This window comes from Vanessa tameamea, chromosome 21 (assembly GCF_037043105.1).
Source record: "Vanessa tameamea isolate UH-Manoa-2023 chromosome 21, ilVanTame1 primary haplotype, whole genome shotgun sequence".
NCBI classification, from domain to species: domain Eukaryota; kingdom Metazoa; phylum Arthropoda; class Insecta; order Lepidoptera; family Nymphalidae; genus Vanessa; species Vanessa tameamea.
This window is the reverse complement of record NC_087329.1, coordinates 3,625,275-3,652,820: the sequence shown is the minus strand read 5'-3', so window position 1 is coordinate 3,652,820 and position 27,546 is coordinate 3,625,275. Positions and strand designations below refer to the sequence as shown.

The 27,546-nt window shown below is 33.7% G+C and overlaps 4 protein-coding genes across 5 annotated transcripts; 1 reads left to right on the top strand and 3 right to left on the bottom strand.

The window, feature by feature from the left end:
* Positions 1 to 247: 247 nt before the first annotated feature.
* LOC113404580 (bolA-like protein 2) lies at positions 248 to 9,446 on the bottom strand. 2 transcript variants are annotated; one of them, XM_026645509.2, is made up of 7 exons: positions 5,120 to 5,214; positions 3,621 to 3,928; positions 2,972 to 3,476; positions 2,111 to 2,340; positions 1,677 to 1,739; positions 1,349 to 1,476; positions 248 to 718 (listed from the first exon to the last, which is right to left on the bottom strand). In XM_026645509.2, exons 2-7 carry the CDS (start codon positions 3,747 to 3,749, stop codon positions 565 to 567), a joined length of 1,209 nt encoding a protein of 402 aa, XP_026501294.2. In that variant the 5' UTR covers positions 3,750 to 3,928; positions 5,120 to 5,214; the 3' UTR covers positions 248 to 564. The 2 variants fall into 2 exon arrangements, with proteins under 2 accessions (XP_026501294.2, XP_064074244.1); XM_064218174.1 differs by lacking the exons at positions 248 to 718; positions 1,349 to 1,476; positions 1,677 to 1,739; positions 2,111 to 2,340; positions 2,972 to 3,476 and adding an exon at positions 9,265 to 9,446 and having other exon boundaries at positions 3,795 to 3,928.
* LOC113404579 (dolichyl pyrophosphate Man9GlcNAc2 alpha-1,3-glucosyltransferase) lies at positions 7,493 to 9,255 on the bottom strand. The gene has a single exon (XM_026645508.2). It carries the CDS (start codon positions 9,141 to 9,143, stop codon positions 7,542 to 7,544), a length of 1,602 nt encoding a protein of 533 aa, XP_026501293.1. The 5' UTR covers positions 9,144 to 9,255; the 3' UTR covers positions 7,493 to 7,541.
* Positions 9,447 to 9,652: 206 nt separating the features above from the next.
* On the top strand, positions 9,653 to 16,382 carry LOC135193890 (protein adenylyltransferase SelO-like). Its single transcript, XM_064218260.1, has 12 exons — positions 9,653 to 9,866; positions 10,317 to 10,480; positions 10,835 to 10,915; positions 11,369 to 11,532; positions 11,846 to 12,018; positions 12,229 to 12,328; positions 12,818 to 12,978; positions 13,671 to 13,792; positions 14,104 to 14,233; positions 14,561 to 14,687; positions 15,631 to 15,773; positions 16,048 to 16,382. Exons 1-12 carry the CDS (start codon positions 9,708 to 9,710, stop codon positions 16,168 to 16,170), a joined length of 1,647 nt encoding a protein of 548 aa, XP_064074330.1. The 5' UTR covers positions 9,653 to 9,707; the 3' UTR covers positions 16,171 to 16,382.
* A 323-nt stretch (positions 16,383 to 16,705) lies between these two features.
* LOC135193904 (collagenase-like) lies at positions 16,706 to 26,525 on the bottom strand. The gene is made up of 8 exons (XM_064218323.1): positions 26,476 to 26,525; positions 22,952 to 23,006; positions 22,072 to 22,228; positions 21,196 to 21,371; positions 20,486 to 20,593; positions 20,067 to 20,206; positions 19,636 to 19,744; positions 16,706 to 16,821 (listed from the first exon to the last, which is right to left on the bottom strand). Exons 1-8 carry the CDS (start codon positions 26,518 to 26,520, stop codon positions 16,706 to 16,708), a joined length of 906 nt encoding a protein of 301 aa, XP_064074393.1. The 5' UTR covers positions 26,521 to 26,525.
* Positions 26,526 to 27,546: the final 1,021 nt, after the last annotated feature.

Below are 27,546 nucleotides of genomic sequence, written 5' to 3'. Positions count from 1 at the left end.
TTTTATGATAATATTAAAGATCGAGACGCGTTTTTTATAAGTTGATAATACCATTTAAATAGAATTTTTTTTTTGTTCCCAATTACTAAAATTAACTGATTAATTAAATAACAATTATATACTAATGATAATTACAAATGTATTTAATCTTATATAAATATATTTGTAAATTAACCATATATCTATTTAAAAAAAAACCTGTCATGAGGACTGCCGGCAGAATTGAAAACTTAAAACTATAGTAAATAAGTTTATTTTTAAATTAAAATTGTGAATATTTAGCTGTCATTTCAAGAATGTTTTGAAATGTCATGTAACATTAAAGCAATCTTAATTAACGTTGAAATGATTCTGAAATAATTATGATTTTATTATGACATGTAGGCGCTATTTCCTAACATTCAAAACTGAGAGTTACAGACAAAATTATTACAGTTCAGTTGTTTTAAAAAAATCAATATCAGATCAAGTGATATTTTTCCATTAGGTTATTTTTTTCAGTAAATTATATACAAAAATACGGTTATGTTTAATAACGTTTAGTTAGTAGGTACTTGATACAAATTATATTATATTAGTGACGTCTATGTGATCTATACGAACGCCAGGACCTCCGAGCTGTGTGTCACTAACTTTATATTCTTTGATCTTCAGTTCATTGTTTAAGGATTCGACAATAGTCTGTTCAGTTGTCGGCGGTATTAATACTATGGCGTATCTGAAAATAATTTGGATAGATAAATAAAACATTAGAACAAACTCTAAAGACAAATTCTTTTAATTTATTTGTATATGCGAAGTAATCTTCATTATTGGTACCAAGAAAAAGAGTATGTCTTCTTATGAAACGTAGTTTAATCGTTCCAGCTATCTCCAGAAATCTAAATTATTCACCGAGTGAGATATACTTTTAATGCCAAATAGTCTAGCAGATAACTCTCCCTGGTAAAAAATAATAATGAGATAGACAAAACTTTTGGTGTAATCTGTCTTTCTTTCTAATTGGTGAAATCAAAACATAGGGTAAACTGCGTACCCACTGGTGATAGTTTTATTGAAAAAGTCCAATGGTCTACCAACTGAGTTTGAAAAACATATACGGATGGAATTTTTGGCATCCAAAATACTACCAGTTTATTGCTGGAAGAACGCACCTAGAGACAAACGAAGACGAATCCGGCATGTGAGACGATCCTAAGAATTGCTTTGACCGGTAGAAGTAACACGTATTAACCGCACAGCAGTTTCTTTTAGAAGCTCGTTTCGTGGAATGCACTTTAGAAACATGTTTCATATGTGTTTTCATTATTATTGTGAATTATAGCAGGAAATGTTTCGTTTAACTCACCCTCCACCCCCTGCCCCCGTGAGCTTACAGGCGAGTCCATATTTCGTGGCCGATGCTTTGATATCCTCTAAAGACGGATGAGACACGCCCAAAGAAGCTAGGAGACAGTGATTCATGTTCCACAACTCCTGAAAATTTATTTAGTCACCTAATTTAGATTGATCATAATTAAATTAAAATTAGTTAATAATAAAACAACGTGGACACGTCAAAGGAAGATTTATTGTCACCAAGTATTATATTTCTTCGGAATTCTGGTTTTGTTTTGGCACTTAGCACAATTAATACGTTACTATTAAAATAATAGAGTATCAATCTATATACTTACTGATAGATGTTTGTAGTGTGCTTCAGAATCTTCTGCGTTACAGGCAGATAGTTTTTCCATAATCTGTAATAATTTAAAATAAGAACAAACGTTAACGAATTTTGAATTAGCATCTTTTGATGCTTTTGACATAATTTCCATCAGAGTTCTTTGAAATATCGAGAGAATTTTGAATTTCTTCGATTTAAAAAAATGCCATCTAATGGACAGATTATATGGGATTGAAGATTGAAAAACTGCTACTTTCATTCAGACATGAGCGGATAGCTAACTTACAAAAAACTTTTTTTTTAATTTGAATATTATTAGGGGGTTACCACCCATAGAAAATCGTTTTGAAATAAATATTAAACATCCTTTAGAATCACCAACCTAGATAACAAAGATGTGAAGTCCCTTGTGCCTGTTGTTACACTTAATCAGAAGTAAATTACCTTAAAAGCAGTGGTCGCGATATGATCACATGCGTCCATAATACAATCCACAGCATTCTGATTGTGTTGCCTTAGAGACATCGTTTTCGCGGCTAAAATCTTAGTCTCGCGGCTAACTTTAGTATCAACTAAGAGTATTCGTAAATTTATCTGGAAAGATGGTATGATCGGTTCTTCTCCTTTTCTGAATCCAACTAACGATCCAAGTGTGCAGGTTGAGTTATCTATACCTGGAAATATACTTATACATATATTGAAAGCGGTTCGAAGGGAAACGTTCGAAGGTTTTCGTGCAAATGTCCATTTATAGATTCCCAACTGATCCCCTCACACGTATTAAACGTGACTGCTCCGTCCCCTTGGATCGAGGCGTGATAAATGATAGTCTTATTATAATCTATCACAATGAATAGGCAATACAAAGACATCACACGTTATAAAAACTGTATTATGCGATGGAAAATCCATTAAATACTCGATTTTCAACTATAGTTAGCCTCTTCCCTAAATTTTACTAATAGATTACTTGGACGAAGTTTCTCGAAAAGGATCCAACCCACAATCTGATCGAAAATGAATTAAGTTATTTGTATGAAATATGAAATATAACATTTATAATTTAATGTAGTCACTTTCCATCAGGTGAGCCTCCTGCTCGTTTGCCACCTCTAATATATAAAAAAAAAAAAAATTATACAAATATTTCTCCTGGAAGCAATAAATACAAACAATCACAACTATAAGCAAATACAGGTAAAACTTTAAACTTGAATAAGTCAGGATTAACATTTTGTGGGTTGGATCCTTTTAGACAAACTACGTCCAATTTTTCTATACCATAATTGAACTAAATTAACACACCTGAAGGTGAACCGTGCATTATCTTTTCACAGTTGTAAGCCCAAGCCGATATTAAAATTTTGTCTTCCATTTCAAATTCTTCATCAGTTTTTCCACTCTTCAATTTCAAGAGTTGTATTAAAGCACCCGCCAAACATACAGCGTATGACGCTGAACTTCCGGTTCCTGCTCCAACTGTTAGTCCAGAATTTATGCTAACATCTAGGCTATTATTCAAAAATTTCGTATCGCCGAAGATTCCAGAAATAAGATATAGCATTCCACGTAACGAATTATATTGAACACTGTTCAGGTCGTTAATATTAATATTTATTGATTGAAGGCATTTGTCCACTTTGATTAGGTGGCTTTCGTGGTCAACAGTTTGGGGGTTTTTCCACAGTAACTGACCGTTTGTTGATATTTTGAATAAATAGCTCTGAATATGATCAAGGGATAAAGAATGTTTGAGATTCACGGACGGCAAATTTACATTGACAAATGATCCAACAGAAGATTGAACTTCCTGAAAATAACATAAATAAATACCTATATTATTTGCCATTACGTGCAATACTATAAATACTGAAAGTTAATAATTATTTATTCTATTATTAGAAGACACCCGAAAGATGTTAGATCATAAACAATAAGTACTTCACATACGAACCTTGAGAACTATATCACTTCTAAGTCCAAGACTGCCCGCAATAGCGAACTTTCCGTACATCACAGAATGTTCTCCATGCAAAATCACTTTACCCGGAGCTGAGACTTTGATCTCGAAAAGTGAACCCATATTAATGACTTATATTAATCAGGAATGGTTAATAAAACAACGAAGGACTAGAACATCAGTGTAATGGTTTGCAACAATATTATAACTAGTTTTGAGCTTTCCATTGATCAACTGTTAACGTCTTTTGAGTGAATGCGTGAATGGTTTTCAGTTCCTCTTGCAGTACTGAGTTCACTAGCCTGCGGAAGAACAGTTATTTTAACAGCATATAATCGTTCAGGCATGGTTGTATCGGCCCAGATGTGTTCCGTAGCCATAGTTTTTGTTCAAAGAATACTATTAATATCTGTTTAGGAGAAATAACAATTTTTTCTATTTTTGTCTCCACCTAAAAGTGAAACGTATCCTATGATTGTATTACGATTGTCAAAGAAATATAGAATGTTTGTGTTGGAGTTTATTGTCGTTAAGTAGTGGGGAACAAAGGTAAAAAATATATATATCTTTTGGTATATGGCCTTGGCATATAAATATCGGAATATGTATAGATAATTAGAAAGATAATGTTAATGACTTTAAACATATTTTTTTTGGGATGTGGGCTTCATTTGGCGCGAATTTTGCTGCACTCAGGCCTCTAATGGACCTGGATGTCTACTTGTCGATTTATTTCGATATAATTAGATATCTGAACATAACCCTCAGGGGCAGACGTAAGCAAATCGTATACCATTCGACTTTTTAACAAATTTGTAACGCTGTCAAATGAAAAAGGGCCGCTAGCATATTTGCAAGATGGCATTAATATTAAATGTTGTAAAATACGAGTGTGTCAGACAGGAATTAAGCTACTTAGACGTTTCCTATGGAATCCTAACGTCTCTAGACCTTCGAGGTAGATAAGAGTAAATAATACGATTGCATCTAGTGGGTTCAAAGATCAAATACTATTCAAACTGATCTCAGTATATTGTTAGTCTCATAATTTATGTTTACATTTCCGTAACAAAACAGTTAAGCGGTTGTTTGTATCGCCAGAATTTCAACACGTACATACATATATTATGTAGATCTCTGAAGGTGAGGATCATTTCAAGTTTATGCAAGAATATATTTTTTTTTTATATAATTTAATCTGATTGATTGATGTAACGTTTTTTGATATATTACCTATAAAGATTTGATATATTACCAGTGAGAAATAACGCATAAAAGCAATAATTCATAGCGATGGCTTAAAAACAGTTTAAAACTTTATGATACAGACTCCTTGATATGTAGACACAAATAGGTCAGAAAATTTCATAATTGTAGCGTTCAATTTTTTCAATTCGTGACATCAGACCACAGTAAGACAGTTTATCTTATTTTATTTTGTAGTATCAGTTTGTTAGGTTTAAATCCAATTGTATTTAAAAATGTCTTCTTACCTATGACGGGCCAGCAGAGGTTTCCCCTGGAACTTGTCAGACACAATCAAGGCCACGAACTTGCCGCCACAGCCGTCACTTTCATCTACAACTTCCTAGAAAAAAGCTAGTTCTATTAATTTGTCCATCATCAACTGTTAGGAAGGGTCGGGATAAAGGGGTATAGGTCAGTCACCTCGTCGTGGAACACGCTAAAAGTAATCTTTGAAGTAGTTGCCATTTGTGGCGGCAAAACATAATTCCAAAAAAATAAACAAAATATATATATATATGTATATATATATCTAAATATACATAACAAATAAAATTTCATCGAAGCTTTCCGTTACTTGCCTATGGTATATTTTCATGCATTCGTTTCAGTCTCAGGGTGCGTGGCGAACATTCGCTACAGTGAATTTCTCATGGCCAGTCCTTAAAAGGAATTAATAAGACGAAACCTTGAGACGTAAAGATATGTAGGATTTACATTATAATTACATACGACCGTCGCGTCGATCCGTTGACGCGCTCCGAGTAAGTCAAACTAAATACTGCATTTCGTGTATATCGCGTGAGAACGGGCAAGCACATATATATATATATATATGGCATTGTCCCGTCGCGCTCTTACAAATGATACGATATTACGATACTGAGTCTTCGTCATTGGACAAAATTCTAATATTTCATTTATAATCTAATTTCTAAAATATTTTCAACATTAATATAACTTTTATAAGGCTGAATTATATATATTAATATTTATCGTTTTCAAAATGTATTAGTTTTTATTGTATTAAATTTCAAGTCAAAATGAAATCAGTATTTAATTAAATAGATACCCCTTAAACGTTTATAAGTAACGCTACTTACTAGCGGCTATAACTTGCGTACTTAGTAGTAGTATTTACTACAAAAACATTAAAAATACGAATACACGTGCTGATTATTACAGTTTTGAATTTTATGTAAAAATATTAAAATTGTGTCTGAGTTAGGAAATTTTAAGGATGGTAATAATGATCATTCATGGAATGGAAACTTTAAAAAATATTTAATTATAGCTATATGTATTATGTAATTGTAACAAAATTTAATTTAATCATATCCTTTCGTTGGATAGCATTGGAAAACTATTCTTTAGGTCGGAATACTGTATTTTTTTCAATGTACCCAATCGGCTTAACAAAATCTTAATAACGTTAGTGTTACCAATCGATATATTTGTTCTACCTACACACCATATATGGCGTACCGAACAATCACTCTGTTCGACAAAATTGAACTGCAGACTGTCCATCTTGCATTAGTGAGGCTTTGCCATGCACCAGCGCAGGACACGTGCGGAGCAGTGGTACTATTCATAAAACCGAATCAAAGTATCAACCTAGACTTACTAACAATTCCTTAGTCAAGTAAGATTACTTGTGATCAAATACCTAGCTAATAAAATCGGAGTACCGTGATAAAATAATATTTATTTGTTTAATGACGTCGCCTTCCTATAATATTTCAAATCCATAGGGACGACTTATTGTTACAAAGAGCGTAAACGCCGTGAAATTCCGAGCGCTTACAAGGTTTTGGTCGCGAGAAAACTATTCTCTATAAGCGATATAGCGCTGTATGATTTAATAAGTTTGATAAGAAGACAATGAAGAACTGCAGCGAACTTTAATTCTAACTCTTACCAGTATTAGAACAAATGATTTACATGAAGGTTCTTGTATATCGTAGAATATATGTCAGTGGTGTTGCCAGATCAATCGATAAATCCAATCGAAAATGGAGTAGAGGTAAATCAACCTCAATTTACATGTTACACTAAAATATAAATTTATATTATGCACTACAAAAATTATCTATCTATATCCATATTCAAAATTCCCATTCAAAGCGCCATTTTTTCACAAATTCATAACGAGTACATAGATTATTTAACATCTCGACCAATGATTAAGTCAATATAATGTCAAAGTTGTTTATTTCAATTTTTTTTATATATACATATAATATTTAACTGTTTGTGCATCTATTTGTCAAACGTTAATTCCTCAATCAGTTACTAGGGAAATTTACAACTTTAAATATCCTGTCTTTGTAATATTAATCATTAAAGAACACAACTCTACCAAATAAATGTTACTCTGTACATAGTAAACATTATTGCTATAGGATTTTGTGTGGATTTAGATATAATATATAAGATATATATAATAATTTTACATATTTGTAGTATAGCAATTTTTTTATATTTTGATTTTTAATGAAAATTCTATATATAGAGACAGAGTACAGAAGATAATATCAAAATCTTGGATTTTATTATGTTTATTGTTTTTATAATAAATTTTTTAGTGTCCGTAAAGAATTGGTAAAAGAAAACAATAGTAACTTGATAGAAGTTTATTTTGAATACTAATACATTGAGTGAATGTAATTAATTTTTTTTTACTTTTATTTTAATCGGTAAACAGGTTGGCAAAGATATTTGCTGATGTGTGAAATACACTAAAAAGAATATAAAATGTAAACATGAATACATAGATATTAATAATGGGAATGTATCTGGATATCTAGGTGGTGGCTCAACTAATAGTGTTCCAAGGCCCAACCAAAACATCCCTTGAAGCGAGAAAAAAAAGTTTGTGCTAAGAAGTTTCAATATCACAGAGTTGTGATTAGCCATCGGGTTGGCAGCCTTGTATACAGTATCGGCATTGAGAAATGACAGAATACCAGCGTCTTTATTTGATAATTTCAAAATGATACTGTAAAAACTTAAATATATTAAACTTGTACATAGAAAAGGTATCAATAACCCGTCTTTTAGTAACAATGGTAGCATGCTAAACGTTGACACTAGTAGGAACCAGAAGCACATAAATGGATCCTCAGGCATATGCATAACTACTGGAATAGCCACAAGCAAAATTGACTTCTCGTGAACTTGATATGAAAAGAGAAAAAATGCCAAAGATACATTTATTAGACATAAAACAAATTTCTTTCTATTAATTCTGAAGAAGAAATCTATACATGAGGGTAATGCAGCCATGATTGTACACAAAAAACACATTCTTATCATCTCCTCATTATTATAAACATATTTTAACTTAATGAAAACGTTAGCTGAGCACCATACATTCGAGACTTTGTCTTCGAATACACCTCTTTTAACAGGAAATAACCTGTGTAATACTTGAAATACATCATCCCAAGAATTCAGTAATGGATACCAAATGATAATAAAGGTAGATATTACAGCAATAGCAAGTTTATTAAACCGATGTATAATGTGAGAAAATCTCCCTTTGTTCGGGACACACATAAAGCATTTTCTCAATAAATAAATAAAAAAGGGCAATGCATGATAAAGTTCCATTTGTTTATAATTAAGAGCTAGAACAAAACAAATTGTAGCCAATGTATCATTCTGTATCGCAATAATAAAAAACGATGCCCATAAAAATAAACCTAACGAAACACAATTATACTGAAAATGACCATGATCAATAAGTATTAAGCCGGGATATAGTAAAAAAAAAGTGGTTGCTATGTCTGTGCGTTTGAATACATTTGAATGGTATTTACCTAAGATACGCTCAGCATCTATACAAATACATAAAGCAGCCGTAACATAAAAATACAAGTCACTTAAAAATACAGTCCATCTCATAAATGTTTTGTGTTGATCACTTTCATAGCCTCGAGATGCAAATAATCGCACCGATTCAGGGTCGAGCCAGTCTGCCACTAAGCCAATGAGAAAACTGTGATACGCCGTCAGGGGTGGGTAGTCCAGGCCCCAATACTGTAGGTCGTTTTGAGTCGTATTCCGATACCAGTGTGATACCTGCGTTTGCACGGTTATTTCTTGCCAGTGCCTTTGGGCCTCGTAATCTCCATACATTGGGGGTTTTTTGTACCCCGAATAAGGATACGCCGCAACACACCATCGTAAAAATAAGGCGAAAAATAACCCAGGAAGTAAAGCCTCTTTTGTAACGGTAAATTTGTCTGGATCTGCTCTTTTTCCCATAGTATCGATTTTTGTGCACTTTAAACTGATTTGATACGAAGTTCATTCATATTTATGATAGATAATACCTACATCAGCGCGTACGTGTAGACATTTAAAATATTTGACAGCTCATACTTACGACATGAACGGCTTCCAGTTCCTTGGTAAGTTTTTCCTTGAGATACTCCTCTGTGTACACCATATTCAATACAATAACGGTAACTTATAGAAACACATTCAAACGCCAAATGGGAAAAGTTATTATTGTTACGACAACTCGAAATAGGTTATTTTATTTTTTTTCTTCCTCGTAAAAGACGAAGGCAAAACTAATAAGAACTTAAAATTAATTATGTATGTAGAGTTTGTGTTGTAACTAATTATGTATTTAAAATAACTTATTAAATATTTAAAATATTTAATTAAATATGCATTTACAAATAAGAAAAGCTTTAATGATTTGTAATATTATGTGTATACACACCATAATAACAGTTTATTGTTTTTCGAATTTAGAATTCTATTAATGGATTTAATAAAAAATATTTTTAAATGATTAAATCTTTAAAATAAATTATATATATGTTTTTTACTACAATGAAAATGGAAGGAGAATCAACACTGTTAAAACCAAATTTAACCAAGTGGAGGTTTAGTCTCTATCCAAAATATATTTTATTGCCGATTGATGAAAATCATGATCAAGTCAAAAATAATGTCAAAAATGTTGTCTACTCTGAGGTTTGCTAACATTTAGCACATTATTTTTAATACAAAATGCTAACATAATCCTTGATTGTATTTAATTTTATTAAGAAAGTTAAGCTGTGCTCTTCGTAAGTTGTAGGCATATGTACGTTACACTTGGAAATTGTTTTCTACTGTGGGTTTTTCACATATTATTTAGATAACATATAGGTACAAGTCACGATGTTGTATCAGCAATTTGATATTATTATTTCAAACGCAGTACGAACAAAGTAATGTTTACTTTGTTACGGCAGTATGCTATGTCCATTCTATCACTGATGACTGGATGGTACATTTGAGTCTAGGCAAAACCACCATCGACGATCTGCTTTAAAATATCTTAAAAAATATTTACCTAAGGTATTTTTCATTAAATATTATTAAACTTATATAATATATTAGAACAGTTTTGGTTTAATTATTTATTTGTCTTTAATTCAGGTAACACCACGGCCTCTAGAACGGAATATCCGTTTGGTGTGTGCTTCTGACGATGCTTTGATAAATATTTTAGATATGGATCCAAATATAGTGAATAGCCAAGAATTTGTAGAATTCGTCGCTGGCAGAAAGCTACCATACGGAGCGTTGCCCGTCGCCCATAGGTTAAAAATACAAGTCATTTAATATTTAGCTATTTCAGTATGCAAGCATTAATTACTGATTTAATGACAAATTACACAGGTTATGCTATAATGCAAAAGTAATATATGCCCAAGCTCGAGTAGAGTATACTTGCTTTTTTTACCTTTTGTACACTCTCATAATCATATGGTATTGTCGACATGTCCGAAGAGGCGTAGGCGTGCAAAAGTAGGCGCGTGATATTCATATGATATTGATATATATGTTGATATGGTTAGCGGTAAACTCGTGGAAATCATCAGTTGCAACATAAGAAATAAGTTGTACGACACTGGGTATTAACTAAACTGGTAACTAAGTAATGTATTATTCAGATATGGTGGTCACCAATATGGCTTATGGGTTGGACAGCTTGGCGACGGAAGAGCGCACATCATTGGCGAATATGTGAATAGGTATATTAATTTACTTATTTAATTGTGAAGAAATAGGTATCTAATACTTTGGAAGCTAGATGAATCGTCTGATTCATCTTCTAAGTAATACAGAATGTTTCTCATAGATAATGTTTAATTTTAGTTATTCTGAATTTTTGTACAAGCAAATATTGATAGTTTGTATTAATGAGTTTCGGTGTGAAAGATATTGATAATATTTGAATAATAGTTTAATTTTGTAAGTCATAATTACAAGCTGTTACCCATATTTTAATGGTCGGAAAATTAGCTGAATTAGTCAGAATAATCTATATCAATAAGTACATTTTAATCAGTGGCTACAAAAATGTCGCATTGAAGTCACATGGTGTTATAAGTTTCAAAGCTTCAAATCGCCTAAAAGAGAGGAGGCCTAAGCCTAGCAATGAGACTTAAAATTTTGTGCGATTTACGATATGTACGATTACGCAGATTAAGCAAGCGATGGCAGATTCAGCTTAAAGGTTCAGGTCCGACACCCTACTCCCGTTTATATGATGGTCGTGCAGTGCTTCGCTCTTGTATAAGAGAGATGATTGCTAGTGAGGCTATGTACTATTTGGGGGTTCCAACTACCAGAGCTGCTGCTGTCGTCGGTGAGATATTGCTTATAATAAGTGTTAAAATTGTCAGCTCTACATAAAAATAGCTATTTATCTCTTAGAGTTTTCAGTGATTTTTAAATTCGCGACTTTCAACATTTTTAACTAGTATCATTAAACTCAAACAATCCTAATTCCCAAACTACCCAAATTCGATCTTCCCTTTAGAATGATATAAGTTTCATTCCTTTAAATGAAAAATCCTTTAAAATACTACAAAAAATTGCATGACTGTTTTCAATATTTACGCATCAAAGACTCAATGAAATCTTTAAAAAATCCGATTAATTTGAATGTTATTTAACAGTTAGCGATGAATCAGTAGTTCGAGATATGTATTTTGCGGGGAGTCCTCGTCGCGAGAGAGCTTCCATCATATTGCGATTGTCACAGAGCTGGTTCCGTTTCGGTTCCTTGGAGATTTTGGCAAGAGGTGGAGAGTTGGATGTGTTGAGGCAGCTTGTTGACTTTGTAATTAAGGTTAGAAAATACATTTATTTTCAAAATTTGATTGACTATCACACCTCAGTTGAGTTCGGTGCATTATAAAAGGCGTGATTAAAAGAAAGGCTCTCTCTATGAATAGCCATTTTTTCTTTGTTTGCCAATAAAAATAAATAAATAATAAAAAAAAAAAAACTTTATGTGGAGATTTATTTATGTTGTTGATGACGTTACCGATTTTTTCAGGAACATTTTCCAGATATTAATCTCACAGACGACAACAGATATATTAGAATGTTCTCAGAAATCGCTCATAAGTCTTTGGACCTCGTAGCCAAATGGCAAGGTAAGTTTAATAGTTTATGAGGTAAATACAAAAGTCTTTAACATAATAGAGAATTTATCTAAAGAATACAAACTAAACGTTTATTGTGTTTTTAAGAAAAATGACTACAGATAGCTTGATAAACTCTTGACTAAAGAATATAATAAATATTATCCCGAGATATTTAAATAACATCCTACGATTGGAGTTCAGACTAAGAGATAAAATATTTTTTTTATACGCCGTAACTACTTAAGCGATTATCATGAAATTTTATACAAACGTTGTCAGAGAGGACATAGCGAGGACTAACCTAAACTAACAACTGTGCTCTCCCCCCTCATGCTGGCGAAACTGAGGGCGGTATCTAGTATCTCATACAATATGAATTGCAGCTGAATGTTTAAATTTTTAAATCACCACGAGTGATATTGATTTATATGTCGTGATGTAATGTATTATATTCCATATCGTAAAGCCGGCTTTACCAAAGTTCCATCTGAATTTTAGGTTTAGGATTCACTCACGGTCTCTTGAATACTGATAACATGAGTCTTCTCGGTGAAACGCTTGATTATGGACCGTTTGGTTTTGTGGATTCATATGATAGTGGTTTCGTTGCTAACTGTTTTGATGGTGAAGGACGATATGCTTTGGGTAAACAACCAGATGTAAGTATAAGTACTTACAACATTTCGTACTTTTTCTTCAAGGAAAGCTATTCATAGTTCTTGTAAATAAATCCCAGCTTTAATCCACGTTAGAACAAAATATAGATAATTGAGACTGTAGGCAAGATAAATTTAACTACTAACGTTTTTACTTAACTTCATTGTATCAATTAAATTATTCTACTAAAAGAAATATATAAAACATATATACAGGGTTATTGGGTGACTATTTGCGATAATTTTAACCCCCATATGTATGATGCAAAAGTGAACCATTTTTGAGTTATCACGTTTTTTAGATTTTTTCAAAATAAGTCAAAAATGCAAATTCAAAAATTTATTAAAAAAAGTTTCGATTTTAAAATCTACTTTTTTCTTCTGATTTATAAAAACGATTAAACACTGGATATTTTTCAATATTTAAACAATAATTATCGGTCCAAATTTAAAAATGCGAGACCAAGGTTGGTGGCACGTTGAGATGTAAGGGATGGTTAATAACTTGCTGTAGATGCTGCTGTAGATGTAGATGAGTAATGCTTACAACCTTGCTCATCTGTTAGTCCACCTATTTATAAATTGCTAGGCAGCGTAACGTGATGAGTAAAAAAGAAATGTAACGTATGTATTAAACTGTGTATTTATGATTTGTGTCACTAAAAGCGACTGAAGAGTTTATGTCTAAACTTCAGGTGGTTGTATGGAATATAGGACAGCTAGCGATTGCCCTGGAACCTCTTCTGACTGCATCACAGCAAAGCCATCTGTCGCATATACTAAAAACTTTGGACACATACTGCAAAAATAAAATTTTGTACGTCCTTTTACTTATGTTTACGTCATGTTTTGTTAGACATTGTAAAAATCCATCTCAAAACTTTTTTAAACCATTTATTTAATTATAGTTTTTGGTATTTATTAGTATTTATGTATTATCCATTTTATATTCGAGTAAATTATATTCGGGTTGTACTGTTCTTTTGAATTCCACCTACGTCATAAACTGGTCAGCTCCTGACCTCAGATAACTCAGGAATGACCGCGGTTAAGACCCGAATGATAAAAAACGTATGACTGAAAAAAAATAGCAGCAAGTAATTTTGGAAGTAAATTATTTTAACGCAGGGAGACGTTCCTGATGAAGATCGGACTTAAGAAAGAGCGGTGGGGCGATGAGGAGTTGGTAGAGAAGTTACTCGACATGATGCAACAGACTGGTGCCGACTTCACTGTCACATTTAGACAATTAGCTGAAGTAAAAAAATAATTTTAAATTCAGCATAATATATCTTCCATGTGCTTTATTATACTACAGCATATTTGAGGAAACCTAAAACGCCTCACAATACGCACACACCAAACAGGTATCTATGTTGCTATATGCATATAAAAGTGGTTTGGAAACAGGTAACATACGATACTTTATAATAGTATAGTACTATGCTAGTATTAATAATTTGTAAGAATTTCTAATATCAGATTAATATTAGACCGATTTCGAAGAGAAATTAGTAATAAAAATAATATTTTAGTAAATGTTACTATGAAGTATTGTGAATGTCACTTTAGATTTTGTTTGCAGCTGCAACCTCACGAATTGAGTAGCGAATTGAAATTAGCGGAGAAGTGGTCGATCAAACGTTTAGCCTCGCATTCCTGTTGGGGCTGCTGGGTCGACCAATATCGCAGTCGTTTGGATAAAGAGGCGGGTAAGTCTTTGCGCGTATGAGAGTTTTTGTTCTTCAAAACAAACAGTCTTCTTCCTGTATAGAAATAAGCAACCCAAAAGGTCTTCTACATAATGTGAACCTTCGTAGTAGCAGGAGTCGACTGCAGCGATTGCATCCATTGATGATAATGATGATTTGCTACCGATAGACCCAACATTTTACCAACGTCGTGTCACTTGGCGTTGTTATGTTGGCTTACGAGGAAATTATTGTTTAACCATATTCTACGCCTTAACCTTATTGTATAGAGCCAAGATAGATGAGCAAGACTCCCATCTTGATTTGTACGGTAAGCCGTAACAGAAGTCTTTTAGACATTGAAGTACATATATTCTACGATAGATAAGAACAATTGTGAACAATTTGTTCAAATATTGGCTTACCAATATTTCGTTCAATTTTCGTTCGTTGTCGTAACTCTTAAGTTACGACTTTAGTTCGCTGCAGGGGTCAAATTATTAAAACATATAGATCACTTATGGATTATATTTTTTTCGAGGCTAAAACGCTGTTAGCTCTGAGAATTTCACGGCGCTTACGCTTTTCTTTCAACTTAAAACTTTATGAATATATCGTCCCTATAGACTGATTGCTCAGAATGTGGGATTGCGTCTTTAGAAAAATAAATATTTTATCTATTGTAGTATTATCATTTTATTTTAATATATCTTGGTATTCAATTTTCAACAAGTAATTTTAATTACTTGACTAGTGATTTTTTATTTAAGTCCAAGTTCATACTTTGATTCGGATTTTCGAATAATAAGGATTTATCGCCGCACCGTATTTACGCCGCTCTCACTGATTGAATGGCAAATCCACACAAATGTCAGGTGACAGTCTGAAGTTCTGTTCAGTCGAACAGAGTAATTATTTGGAACGCCATATTTAGTGCGTAGTACACATCTATCGATGATTTTAGTGGACACGAGTAATGCTAATTCTACCGGTCTCTTCGAAGACGAGCGAAAAAGACGTATGATTAGTATGAACCCAGCATATGTTCCCAGAAACTGGCTTCTCCACGAAGCTATTGTCGATGCTGAGAAAGACGATTTTGAAAAGGTATTTGATAAATATCAACCTATTTGATACTACCAATCAGGCTAAACTACGCCCTATACTTATTCACTTGAAGGTTCAAATAAATTGCTAGATGCCAGCAGAATCATTTATATTCTGATTCAGAATTGATCCTATAAGTGATAAATTGTTTGATAGTAATTAACAGAATTACGACTACATAACTTATTTTATGTTTAATTCTATTTTTTATTTTGAACCCCATTCAAAGTAGATGTTATTTTCAAGAAAATAATAGCTTTAATCTCATTTCAAGGTCCGCTTTTTGCTACAAGTGATTCAAAATCCATTTGAAATACAGCCAGAAGCAGAGATCCGTGGATTCTCTTCGCAGCCTCCGATCTGGGCCTATGAATTAAAAATTAGCTGTTCGAGTTGATGATTATATTTTTACTTTAAAATCTAAAAATAATCTGTTATATTAATTAATGAAGTCTACGTCAAATTGTTTTCGTATAAATCCTGTCTAATAAATATTCCAAATGTCTAATTCATTGTCTAACTTTATTATGATCGGGTCATTGATTGGCTTAGCCGTGATGAAGTTACTTTCTCATTAACAATATTAGTATAGATTTCTACAGTCTATTTTTTCAAATATGTTTTCTTTGTATTCCAAAATAAAAGCCGTACGTAGTGTTTTAGTAAATGCTTATGTGAAATTTCGGATACTGGTACACGCAAGTTCATAAATATTATCGTTCCTGATATTTCGTTCCCAAACTTTAATTTACAATGTCTTACATACGTATTATTTACGTATGGTTTAATGGTGATGAAGTTTACATAATTAATGGTGGTCGGAATTCAAACACAAAAGTATAATATTTATACAATTATTTATTTTCATAATACCAATTCCATAAAAGTGTTAGATACACGTATCAAATACATGTTAGTCGATGTTTATTTATTTAATTTATTATATACAAAGTGTTTGATTTGTCTTCGATATCGGCATAAGTCCAGTCAAAGTTGATTCCGGTAACTTCCATAAGCCAATCCTGGAAGTGTCCGGGACGAACGTACGCTGTGAAAGTAAACAATGAATATAATCCACATTTATGGTACAGTTCTAAGAAATGCTTATTGTTTGAAATAAAGTTTTTAGTATTATCGAAATGGTTTTTTATTATTTATTGAAATTTATAGTTAAAGATTTTCACACTTTGATTTATATAAAACTCAGTATTAACAGACAAAAATGTTTGAAAAATTATCGGTGCTTTAGATATGGCAAGAGGCAGTAACTTAATTGGAGTCTTTATTATTTCAAACTCAATCATCACCGTTCGCTGATAATAAATTAGTTGAATTGGTGTCTAACCAACCTTCAAGATTCGTTTAGTGCTTATTTCTTTTAAGGGAATGTTTTAAGTTTTCAGACATCCATTAAATACCTTTTTAACTCTAGGTATTTTCCCTCGAAGAAATTTATCATGTATCAAGAAATAATTGGAGACATAATTACCTGTAGGCCAGTAGCTGGTGAATTGGACTAAACCTATCATAGTGGGCTCACCATCTTTGTCTATAATGGACAAAGGACCACCGCTGTCACCCTGTAATTTAAGATACATGACATACTTTATTGGCTGTATTCATTCTTGAGAAGTTCTTACGCATGTATGTAATTTAAGAAAGAGCCTAAATGCCTTTTTTTTGGTAAGGGAATATATAACGCCAAAGATTGGACTCAGTGTCGTTCCAATAAACATATACGCATCAATGGTCGATCACGGACTGATCATGATGATCTAGCAGTTATAGTGATAGACGACAGAATATCTTAATGACCTTAACATAAAATATTGCTTATGTAAATCTGTTATAATATTATATCTGTAACACGTACGTGACAGGCGGATTGATCAGTATGGTTGTAGAAGCGAGCACACACAGTGGATTACCACACGCTGTTATAGAAGGTACGGCACTCTTCGTTGCTCAGTCCTCTGAGGTAGGCCCAAAGAAGGCAATCAGAGGCTTGACCACCGGTAAAACTATTATTACTATAATAATTCATAGAACTATACAAGCTTATATAAGAGCGATGTGTATATGCCACAAAATGTTATGCATCCATTCCAAAAAAAAAAACAAAATTAAATACATTCATTAACTTTGCCACGGGACATTTATTTTTCATTTTATTAATTTATAACATTCTATATAACTTTATCGGATATATTGTTACATACATAAACGCTAGCGGGTCAATTACTTACGGACAAAAAGGGGTTAAACGATGCAATTCCGAACTATTCATTTAAAAATTATTAACCAACTTAATCTTAGTACTGACGATTTATTTGATAACAATTAACCTGTATTACGACTGAGCTGAGATGGCCCAGTGGTTAGAACGCGTGCATCTTAACCGATGATTTCGGGTTCAAACCCAGGCAGGCACCACTGAATTTTCATGTGCTTAATTTGTGTTTATAATTCATCTCGTGCTCGGCGGTGAAGGAAAACATAGTGAGGAAACCTGCATGTGTCTAATTTCAACGAAATTCTGCCACATGTGTATTCCACCAACCCGCATTGGAGCAGCGTGGTGGAATATGCTCCATACCTTCTCCTCAACGGGAGAGGAGGCCTTAGCCCAGCAGTGGGAAATTTACAGGCTGATTATGTTATGTTTATTATGTACGACTAAATAAGATAATTTGTTTAATTAAATATTTTTTAAGCCTATTTGAAATAGAAGTTGTTTTATAGTATAGTATGTAATAGTGGGACTTTGCTCTCATTTTAAGGTTCTCGCTTTTCGCTATAAGCTCAGCCAGAAGCCTATTTAAAAATTATCTGTTTGATGATTAACTTATCATCGATTTAAAAAAAAATCTATTATATGAATAACTAGCTGTTTCCCGCCACTCCGTTTGCATCAGTTTTCCCGTTAATCTTTATCATATATAATTTTCTAGCTCAATGTTAAACTTCATTGTGATCGGTTCGTTGGCTTAGTTGTAACGAAGTAGTCGACAATCAGACAGTGACTTTCCTATTTAAAATATTAGTAGGTATAGATTTTCAGTTGCAATTGCAGAAAAAAATATTTTCATTAGTAAATGGTTGTTTGAAATGTCGAATTCTCGAAATTTCAATTAAACCAGTACAATATATCAATACAAATATCAAACATTCAATCGTAAGATATTCCAATCCCAAACTTTAATATAAAGTTTAATTAGGTATCTATTATTTACGTATGGTTTAATTCAAATTCAAACATAAAACCCAATTGCTGTATTATTTATTTGAAAATCCTAAGAAATTGTTAGGTTAGGTTAGTATCAAATAATTGTTAAGCAGTTTACTTATTTATTGAAATAAAGGTATTTGATGTGTCTTCAATTTCGGCATAACTCCAGTCAAAGTTAATCCCGGTAGCTTGATTCAGCCAATTATGGAAGTGTCCGGGACGAACGTACGCTGCGAAAGTAAAAACTTGAATATATTCCACATTTATGGTACAGTTCTAAGAAATGCTTATCGTGTGAAATAAAGATTTCAGTATCATCAATTGTATTCTATAATACTCTAGTTTGTTACATAATAACAAGGTAACAGCAAATGTCTAAAAAAAATATGGACACGGCAAAAGGCAGCTGTTTAAATAGAATAATTTTTTCTATGTATAATTTGAATTGGAATCTAATCTTCAAAAACAAGAACAGAGTATAAAATTACGCTTATTTCTTAATATTGATTTTTATAATAGTAACTTTAATAGACGCATCGAGTCTTCAGAACGTCAATCAATGCCTTTTAAAAGCATTAGTCTTTATCCTCGAAAAAATGTATCGTGATCTAAAAATAATTGGAGAAATGTTACCTGTAGGCCATTCGCTGGTGCATCCTCTCCAGGAAGCGTAATGCACTATACCTATCATAGTTGGCTCACCATCTTTGTCTACGACAGTCAATGGACCACCGCTGTCACCCTGTAATTTTTTATATAGTTTCACATAAAGTATATTTAAAAAATCATATTTTACATTTAGTTTTAGATTATATCTCGAAATATAGTTAATTAAGATAAGTATTATATTAGTCTATTGTTTTTTGGTAGTAATGGAAAATATCAAGCCGAAGTATATATACGTCCACAGGTGATGGTTTGATGATGATGAAGATGAAGATTGAGCAATTATTGATAGGCGACTGAATATCTCAATGACCTCAACTGTATTGTTTATAATTTACTCTACGTAAATAAATATTAATATCCATTAACATTTGATATTAGAGATCTGTAACACTTACATGACAGGCGGATTGATTAGTATGATTGTAATGGCGAGCACACACAGTAGAGGGGAAAACATTGTTAAAATAGGTACTGCACTCTTCGTTGCTCAGTGCTCTGAGCTTGGTCCAGAGGAGGTGATCAGAGATTTTTCCACCTAAAAAAATATATTCAAAGGACATAAAGGAAAAATGGTTTTTTATGAGTTGGAGCGTTGAGACGCTTGAAAGAAATTTGAGAAAATTTTTATTTATTTGAAATAGTTAGGTTTGTAGTATAATGGTTAGCGAGCGAGTACTTTGGAGTATATATTACTTAAATTTTATATAGGTAGATATTAAAAAGATCAATTAAAATAATTTTAATGTAACTAATAAAGGTTTTACGTTGTTGCATTTTTGAGATACAGCGCTTCAAATTTAAGATTAATATTTACCATTCCATGAATCATCGTGGTACCCAAAACCGCTGACTATGACAACTTGATCCTCGTAGTTGTAATCCTTCTGTTCTGAGCTCTGAAGGCGAATAGGCTGGATGGTAGCTGCAGGAATACAACATAATAAATATGTATTATCATTCTACAGCATTTGTGGCCCAGGCTCATTTGCTTAGTAATTTATTACTTTCACTGCCACGTGTTCGAAAGCCTAAATGTGTTGGATAAAATTCTACCACTCATGTGATATATTCAATGGAACAGCGCGGTGGTATAAGCTTCAAACCATATCCTCAAAAAGAAAGGGACCTATGAAAGGGACCACTTTCATTTAGGTATCGTGCTATTTAGAGTTATTTTGTCTGTCTGTCCGTCTGTCCTCTTTTGGTTATTACTGCCTAATCACGTTGACACTGTAAGAAATATTAACAATTCCTTAAATGATAAAATTGCGCCAACAACCCTGGGAACTGATGTTGTGCACTGTGCCTATAGTTACTTAACACTTACTCTTCAAACTGAAACAAAACAATGCTAAGTATTGCTATGTGGTGGCAGAAGAGTCATAAGTAGTAATTAATGATTTATTTCTGGTCGGTCAAGTTACTAAACTCAATATATTTTTAATCTGATTAATATTGCTTATAACGGTATTATATTCTATGATACTACAATAAAGTCTCCAATAATGTACTTAGAATACTTACGTCCATATGGAATGCTTATGCTCAACTTCAGTACAGCTATGTCAGGGGGTTGAACACGATTGGCATTGCTCAAATCAAAATCTGGATGAAGAATGGCGTCCCTTATCGAATGCTCCAGCATGTACGCGGGACGATGAAGGTCTGTGGTACCCAAGCGAACTATATATGATGGACGACTGAAAAAATAAAATTTAATTTTTTTTTTATAAAAATAATCATTTGATTATAATAGATTTGTTTATGATAATTGCATATTATGTTTGCAAAGTTATATTAATTTTAAGGTTATGGATACAGGTCATACATACATATATAATTGTTATTAAATGTTAATACAGAAAGTGCAAACTAATTAAAAATCCTTTTTGCATTTTAAAAAAAATTTTACGTCATATCCGGTTATGGTTTTAAGTTTTGCCTTTTTACTAAACTACATCAGTGTGAGGAATATATCAATTAGTAAAAAGTAGTAAAATTGTCTATGTCTAAATCTTATTGTCTTTGATGATGACCAATAATATTTGACAGGATAGCAGAAGGCTGTGTATAAGTAGGATCGACGGACTTTGTAAATAATACTTAGTAGTTAACAAAGACTACAGCATTATAGTGATAACACAATCAGTCAAATTTACACCAAAATAATAGCTACTAAAGAAGCTTAAATTAAAAAAATCGACAATGAATTAATAAGTAGTTGTAATTTCTGTATTATTAGCGAAAGAATTTAATGTAGTTCCATCTACATCACCGAAATTGATATTTCAGAGGCAACACGCAGTATTAATATTATGTATTCATTGACTGCGTATCTTTTCAATAAATTTTAAGGTAATCACAATGTTTAGTATGGATGTGTGTATGTATTTTGCTTACAGGGCGAGACAGTGAGCTGAAGTGATGATCCACTCATTGTTTAGGATGGAACCTCCGCAGGATGAAACGACTCCCTCGATGTTCACCATGCGGATACTGACTTGATATGGAAATTGACCCTCCTGGGCCGGCCATCCTCCGGAAACACGGCTTGTACCTGATAATTTAAGCTTCGATTATAACACCTATGTAAGGTAGATATCCAATAGCGATAAAACTTAAATGATTTAAGTCTCCTCCACTTTTAAATGATATAGTGCCGTTGCAGACTTTTTTAAATCCTTCAATTCAATAGTATTAATATTTCAGAGGTGACGTAGGAATTTAGGCAGCGTCGGCCATATTGGCGGCAAAAAAGTTCCTTTCAACGTCTTCTAGTTTTATACATCAACATTTCTATATGAAATCAATAAAACCTTTTAAAGGAAATAATCATATAATTAGATAAGAAAACAATTATACGATTAGATAGGCTAAGAAAACACAAATATTTACTCAGGTAACTATTGAGAATTTATAACGTGAAATATTGTTTAAAGTTCATAGCTCCACAACGTTATCCAAGAAAGTCCGATTTCATGCTTCAAGATAAACCGATATAGGTTCAGCAGTATTAGCTGTCAGTTGTCAATCAGATAGCCAGTGTTAGAATTTAATTACGTAAACACATTATATTGTGTTAAATATTCTGTTTTATTGTGTAAGAAGTCACTTCGTTTACACTTGAGTGTTAAAAACTTTCTTAAAGTTAACGGCTTAAATCTATCTGACATTTCACAATCGTTTATTACAGTGAGTTCGAGTTTGTTCTCACAGCGTAATTCTACTGATATTGATCTTTGTTTGTATTAATTGAATCAAGCTAATTGTAAATACATACTGCGTTTAATATCTTCCATAAATCCAACCGGCCCATCTTTATGTACTGGATTAGCCTGTAATAGATAAATTCAATTAATTATATCACTTTAATGTGTGTAATTATTACAGATCGTCCTACATTTGGGACCTATATGGTATTGTTCAAATTGGTCTTCGAGAGTTTCCTAAAAATGAAATCTCTCTTGCCGAAGCGACATCTTGGCCGATATTGAGTTAAATATACAAATTCGGAATCGCTAGATTTATCTGCGTCGACTGAGCTCGGTTTCGTGGCGATCTGAACACTTTTTTGTCGTTTGAAACATCAGTAAATTTAGGTACAGTTTGAATCTGACGGTATTGACGCGACACATATTTTACACAATTTTAGAAAAGATGGACTTTATACATATATAGTATTTTGTGATTTTGACTTTTGACTTTGACGGTTTATCCTGACGAAAGTTACGTAAAATTGGGTTTACGTAAAACGTTTGAATCATTTTGCCCGCATCTGAAATCCATTCTTGATGTCGCTTAAAACATTTGGGCTGCACCTGAAATCCATACCGTAATGTCGCTTAAATCTTTTATCCAGCATCTAATATTAATTCGCATAAGCGCTTAAAACATTTTGATCTTTAATCCATTTTCTTTTTACTTGGTGTTTAAACTCTTTTTCTTAAATTATTTCAATAATCATCTGTCGCATCAGACATTTCAAAAGAGGAAGTGTTGGTAACTTAAAACAGTTCTCCTATGCATGAATTAAGAAAGCTATGTTCTTTAAGACAGTCAACATTTTATATGAATTATTTGCTCGTTGTTGGTTGAGACAAAGTGTTTTCGGCGCCGGCGTCTGGTGACTTCGAAATCGATTTACTACTATGGAATTCGGAGCTATTAATGACCAAACAATCGATACTCTGATCAAAATAGTGAAATACACTTCTCGCAAGTAAACGATGAAAACTAGCATCGTTTTGCCAGATAGGGTCTTGAACCGAACTATTAAAAAGCTGACGTGATGAGATTTATCGATGCCCCATATACCCGCTCCATCAAGTTTGTGATCGAGCAAAATCAGAGCTTGTTGAGGGTTGTAGAAGCTTCGACTGACCAAACATAAAACTGAAAAATGTGGAGTCTGTACGCCTAAGCCTGCTATTGTCAGTGAAATAGAGAGTTGGCACCTTGAAGAATATAGATTTTCCAAGGGCCAGAGAGTCAATGTTGGCGACCGGTGTGCCTCTCTAATTATCCAGAGGAGCTCTCGGACTTTGACCAAGGAATCTCGCATAAGCGGCTATAATAATAACGATAAAACCCTCCTGAAAATCTGATCCCCATCTCCATTCTGAGCTACTTATATAAACTTGGATTGTCAAGAGTTGGTACGAATTGTCTCGCCAGATGACTTGATGAGTTCCAGCTATCAGAGCAAGCAAACTTTGGATCAGACTACAGAACTATAGCGCACATAGATACTTTTACTACCTAAATTCAGGACTGTCAGATGAAGGTGATACAAATGCGCAGACGGATGAGACAGGAGTATGACATATCCTCGAAACTGTTTATCAACCTGATATAAGACGCCTTCAAGACGTCAAGAATACGGAGGCAAAGTAAAAGGCGAATACAAGATGACCTCCGTGGTCGAGTAGTCTGTACATCGGTTTTCGTGGGTACGCCACTCCGATGTCCCGGGTTCGATTCCTGGCCGAGTCGATGTAGAAAAAGTTAATTAGTTTTCTATGTTGTCTTGGGTCTGGGTGTTTGTGGTACCGTCGTCTCATATCGTTATGTTTCGTAGCCTAAGCGAGTCGCCCCGGCGTTACGGTCTCAATAAGAACTTGGACGGGTGCTTACAACTTCTGTAACACAATGTTGAAAATAACACGTTTCACCATTTTTTTTAAGCAGTTAAAAGTTTCAGTAAGATAACCGGGCTCCTGGGAAAATGGGTTATGTGAGATTCCTTCTGGGAGAGCGGGATCGGCCCTTTCTCGCGTCGCGGTCTCCTATGAGGAGACCGAAAGAGGGTATTTTCAACATTGTGTTACATCTATGAAGGTCTCACAGACGGAGGCTACGGTCCTCTACTGCGATGCCTGGAGTATCATCAACACTATTACTCGCAGGGAGAGTTCCGTCTAACTTCGCAGGGCAGGATCTGTCTCTCCGCGTTCTACGTGGAGCACGACTCCAGCGTATGTTGCGTGATGTCCCGTTCCGCGCCACAGTATTATTACCGTCATCGTTTCACGAACGATCTTACACAGAGATTATCTAAAACAGCCGTGACCAGTCAATATCTGCGTAAGTAGGAATGTGACTTGTCGCTTTCGTCCCATCCAGGCTTCATAGGGCGACAGGATGTCTCCGACAATGCGTTTGCACGCGTATCTTTCAAAGTGTCGACGGTTGCGGCACGTTGCTAGAGCACTCCAGAGTTCTCGCCGCTTCAGCGACTCCAGCAAACTCGAAGGGGGCGCCCTTTCACCGTTCTGACAGAGAACGCGGGCTGCTGATAGACTCTCGATTCCTTATCCACTAGAATGTGCAAAAGCGGAAAGGACTGTTGCCGCCTCATAGGATATCTTGCGATATCCTCTATGCGGATGACCACTCTGCGCTGCGAACTTTGGATCTTAATCCTGCAGCGGTGGAAGTCAGACAGTCGGTGTGACCAAACGGATACTCTAATACCTACCATAACTTACATTACTGAAACGTTATCCACGTTTCAGTAGTGTAAGTTATTCTTACTGCGGTTATGGATTAAGCTACGCTTGGAGTATTTTTAAGGATAAAATAAGATATGAGGTTATCCGGAGAAGAACCAGAGTTAATGACGTAACTTGCATTAGTAGCAGACTGATGAGGCAGTTTAGCTGATCACGTATTTCGAAAGACTGATGGCCGTTGGAGAAGTTCTAGAGTGGAGACCGCAGATCAGCAAATCCCCAAGGTGGAACGTCAACCTGAAGTTAGTGGGACACAATTGGAAGCGGAAGGTGGAGGACCAGGATATTTGGCATTTTTTGTAAAAGGCCTGTATCAGCAGTGAATTAAGACTGACTGATGATGTGATGGCATTTTCATTTTAACCTTTTATTCAAATATTAAAATGAAATTATAATTATGAATTACTTCGATTCTATTTTTTATATAAACGGGTTGTTAACACATTTTGCCTTACACTAAAATAACACCTTAATGTCGCTTAATTCATTGTTTACGGTGCTTGAATCATTTAGCCTGTTTCTAAATAAAAGTGATTTGAGTCAAGTCAAGAATTTGTATCAAGCGACCTTTATATCTGGTATAAACCGATGTAATAAAATGAAAACTAGACACAATTTTGCGGATTTCTTGAAGGAAAACAATATAGTAAAAGTTTTTGAAAAAAAATGTAAACTTTATTTTTTATGATTTTTTTCCGAAAAATAAAACTTTAAACTGCTCTCTTGTAAAGTTCTAAAAATGTCGCTTAATACAATTAGCCCGTGAACCCTCGAAATATTCTTATATAAATACCTGAACTAGTCCAAGGATCAATAGGCCCCACACGTACTTCAGCATGTTGATATTTGACTGTTGCAGTAATAGATTTTTTTGTACTTATATAGTGATAATGAGCTGACTCGCAAACTTTTTAGTGTGACTTCACTTTGTGTTATCACATGTTTAGAATGAAAGGGTTCTAGTGTTGGGATCTCTGTGTGTGGGTGTTAAAAAAATATTAAGGAAAATTATAGAAAAATGTCCTGTTTAGTAGATGTTTTAAAGATTTTTGTGTAATTTCTGACGTTTAGTTATTTAGTTAATTCACGGCATACCTACACGAATAGAAGAGAGTTTTCTTTGCGACGATGTTTGAATGTAATCATTTAATTTTCCTAGTTAACTTTGTGATTTGTGTGTGTTTGTGTGTTAACTTCGACTTCGAGTTTAGGTGTAAACAGGACGGTATAGAGAAACCACTACAAACATCAGATATTCTACCGCCCAACAACAGTACCCAGTATGGTTGTGTTCCGATTGGATGGGTGAGTGAGCCATTGTAACTATAGGCACAAGGGACATAACATCTTAGTTCCCAAGGTTGGTAGCACATTGGCGATGTAAGGAATGGATAATATTTCTTACAGAGCCATTGTCTATGGGCGGTGGTGACCACTTACCATCAGGTGAACGATTTGCTCGTCCGCCTACTTATATCATAAAAAAAAACTTCTCCGCTAGCAATATATATATATATATATATATAAGAAACTTTATAAAGACAAAAATTAAATATGATCTTAATAAAAAAATAAATGAAATAGATTTTTAGAGCTTGGGTGTTACGAATTTTATCAGTTCTTTTAACGGCCAATATACCACGATCTATCGGTCTATCTTCTTCCGACCAGTCAAAGACCACATACGTAGACACATACGTCGAACAGTTTACGCTTTAGGGATATTAGCCGATTGCCCGTCATCATATCCCCATAGACCGAAAGCTCTTCGGATTTTCAGTCCGTCTTATAACTTCCTTCTTCTGACTGATTTCAAACAAAACGAATTGGCCCAAGTACGTTTACTAATCTACATAGTGAATAA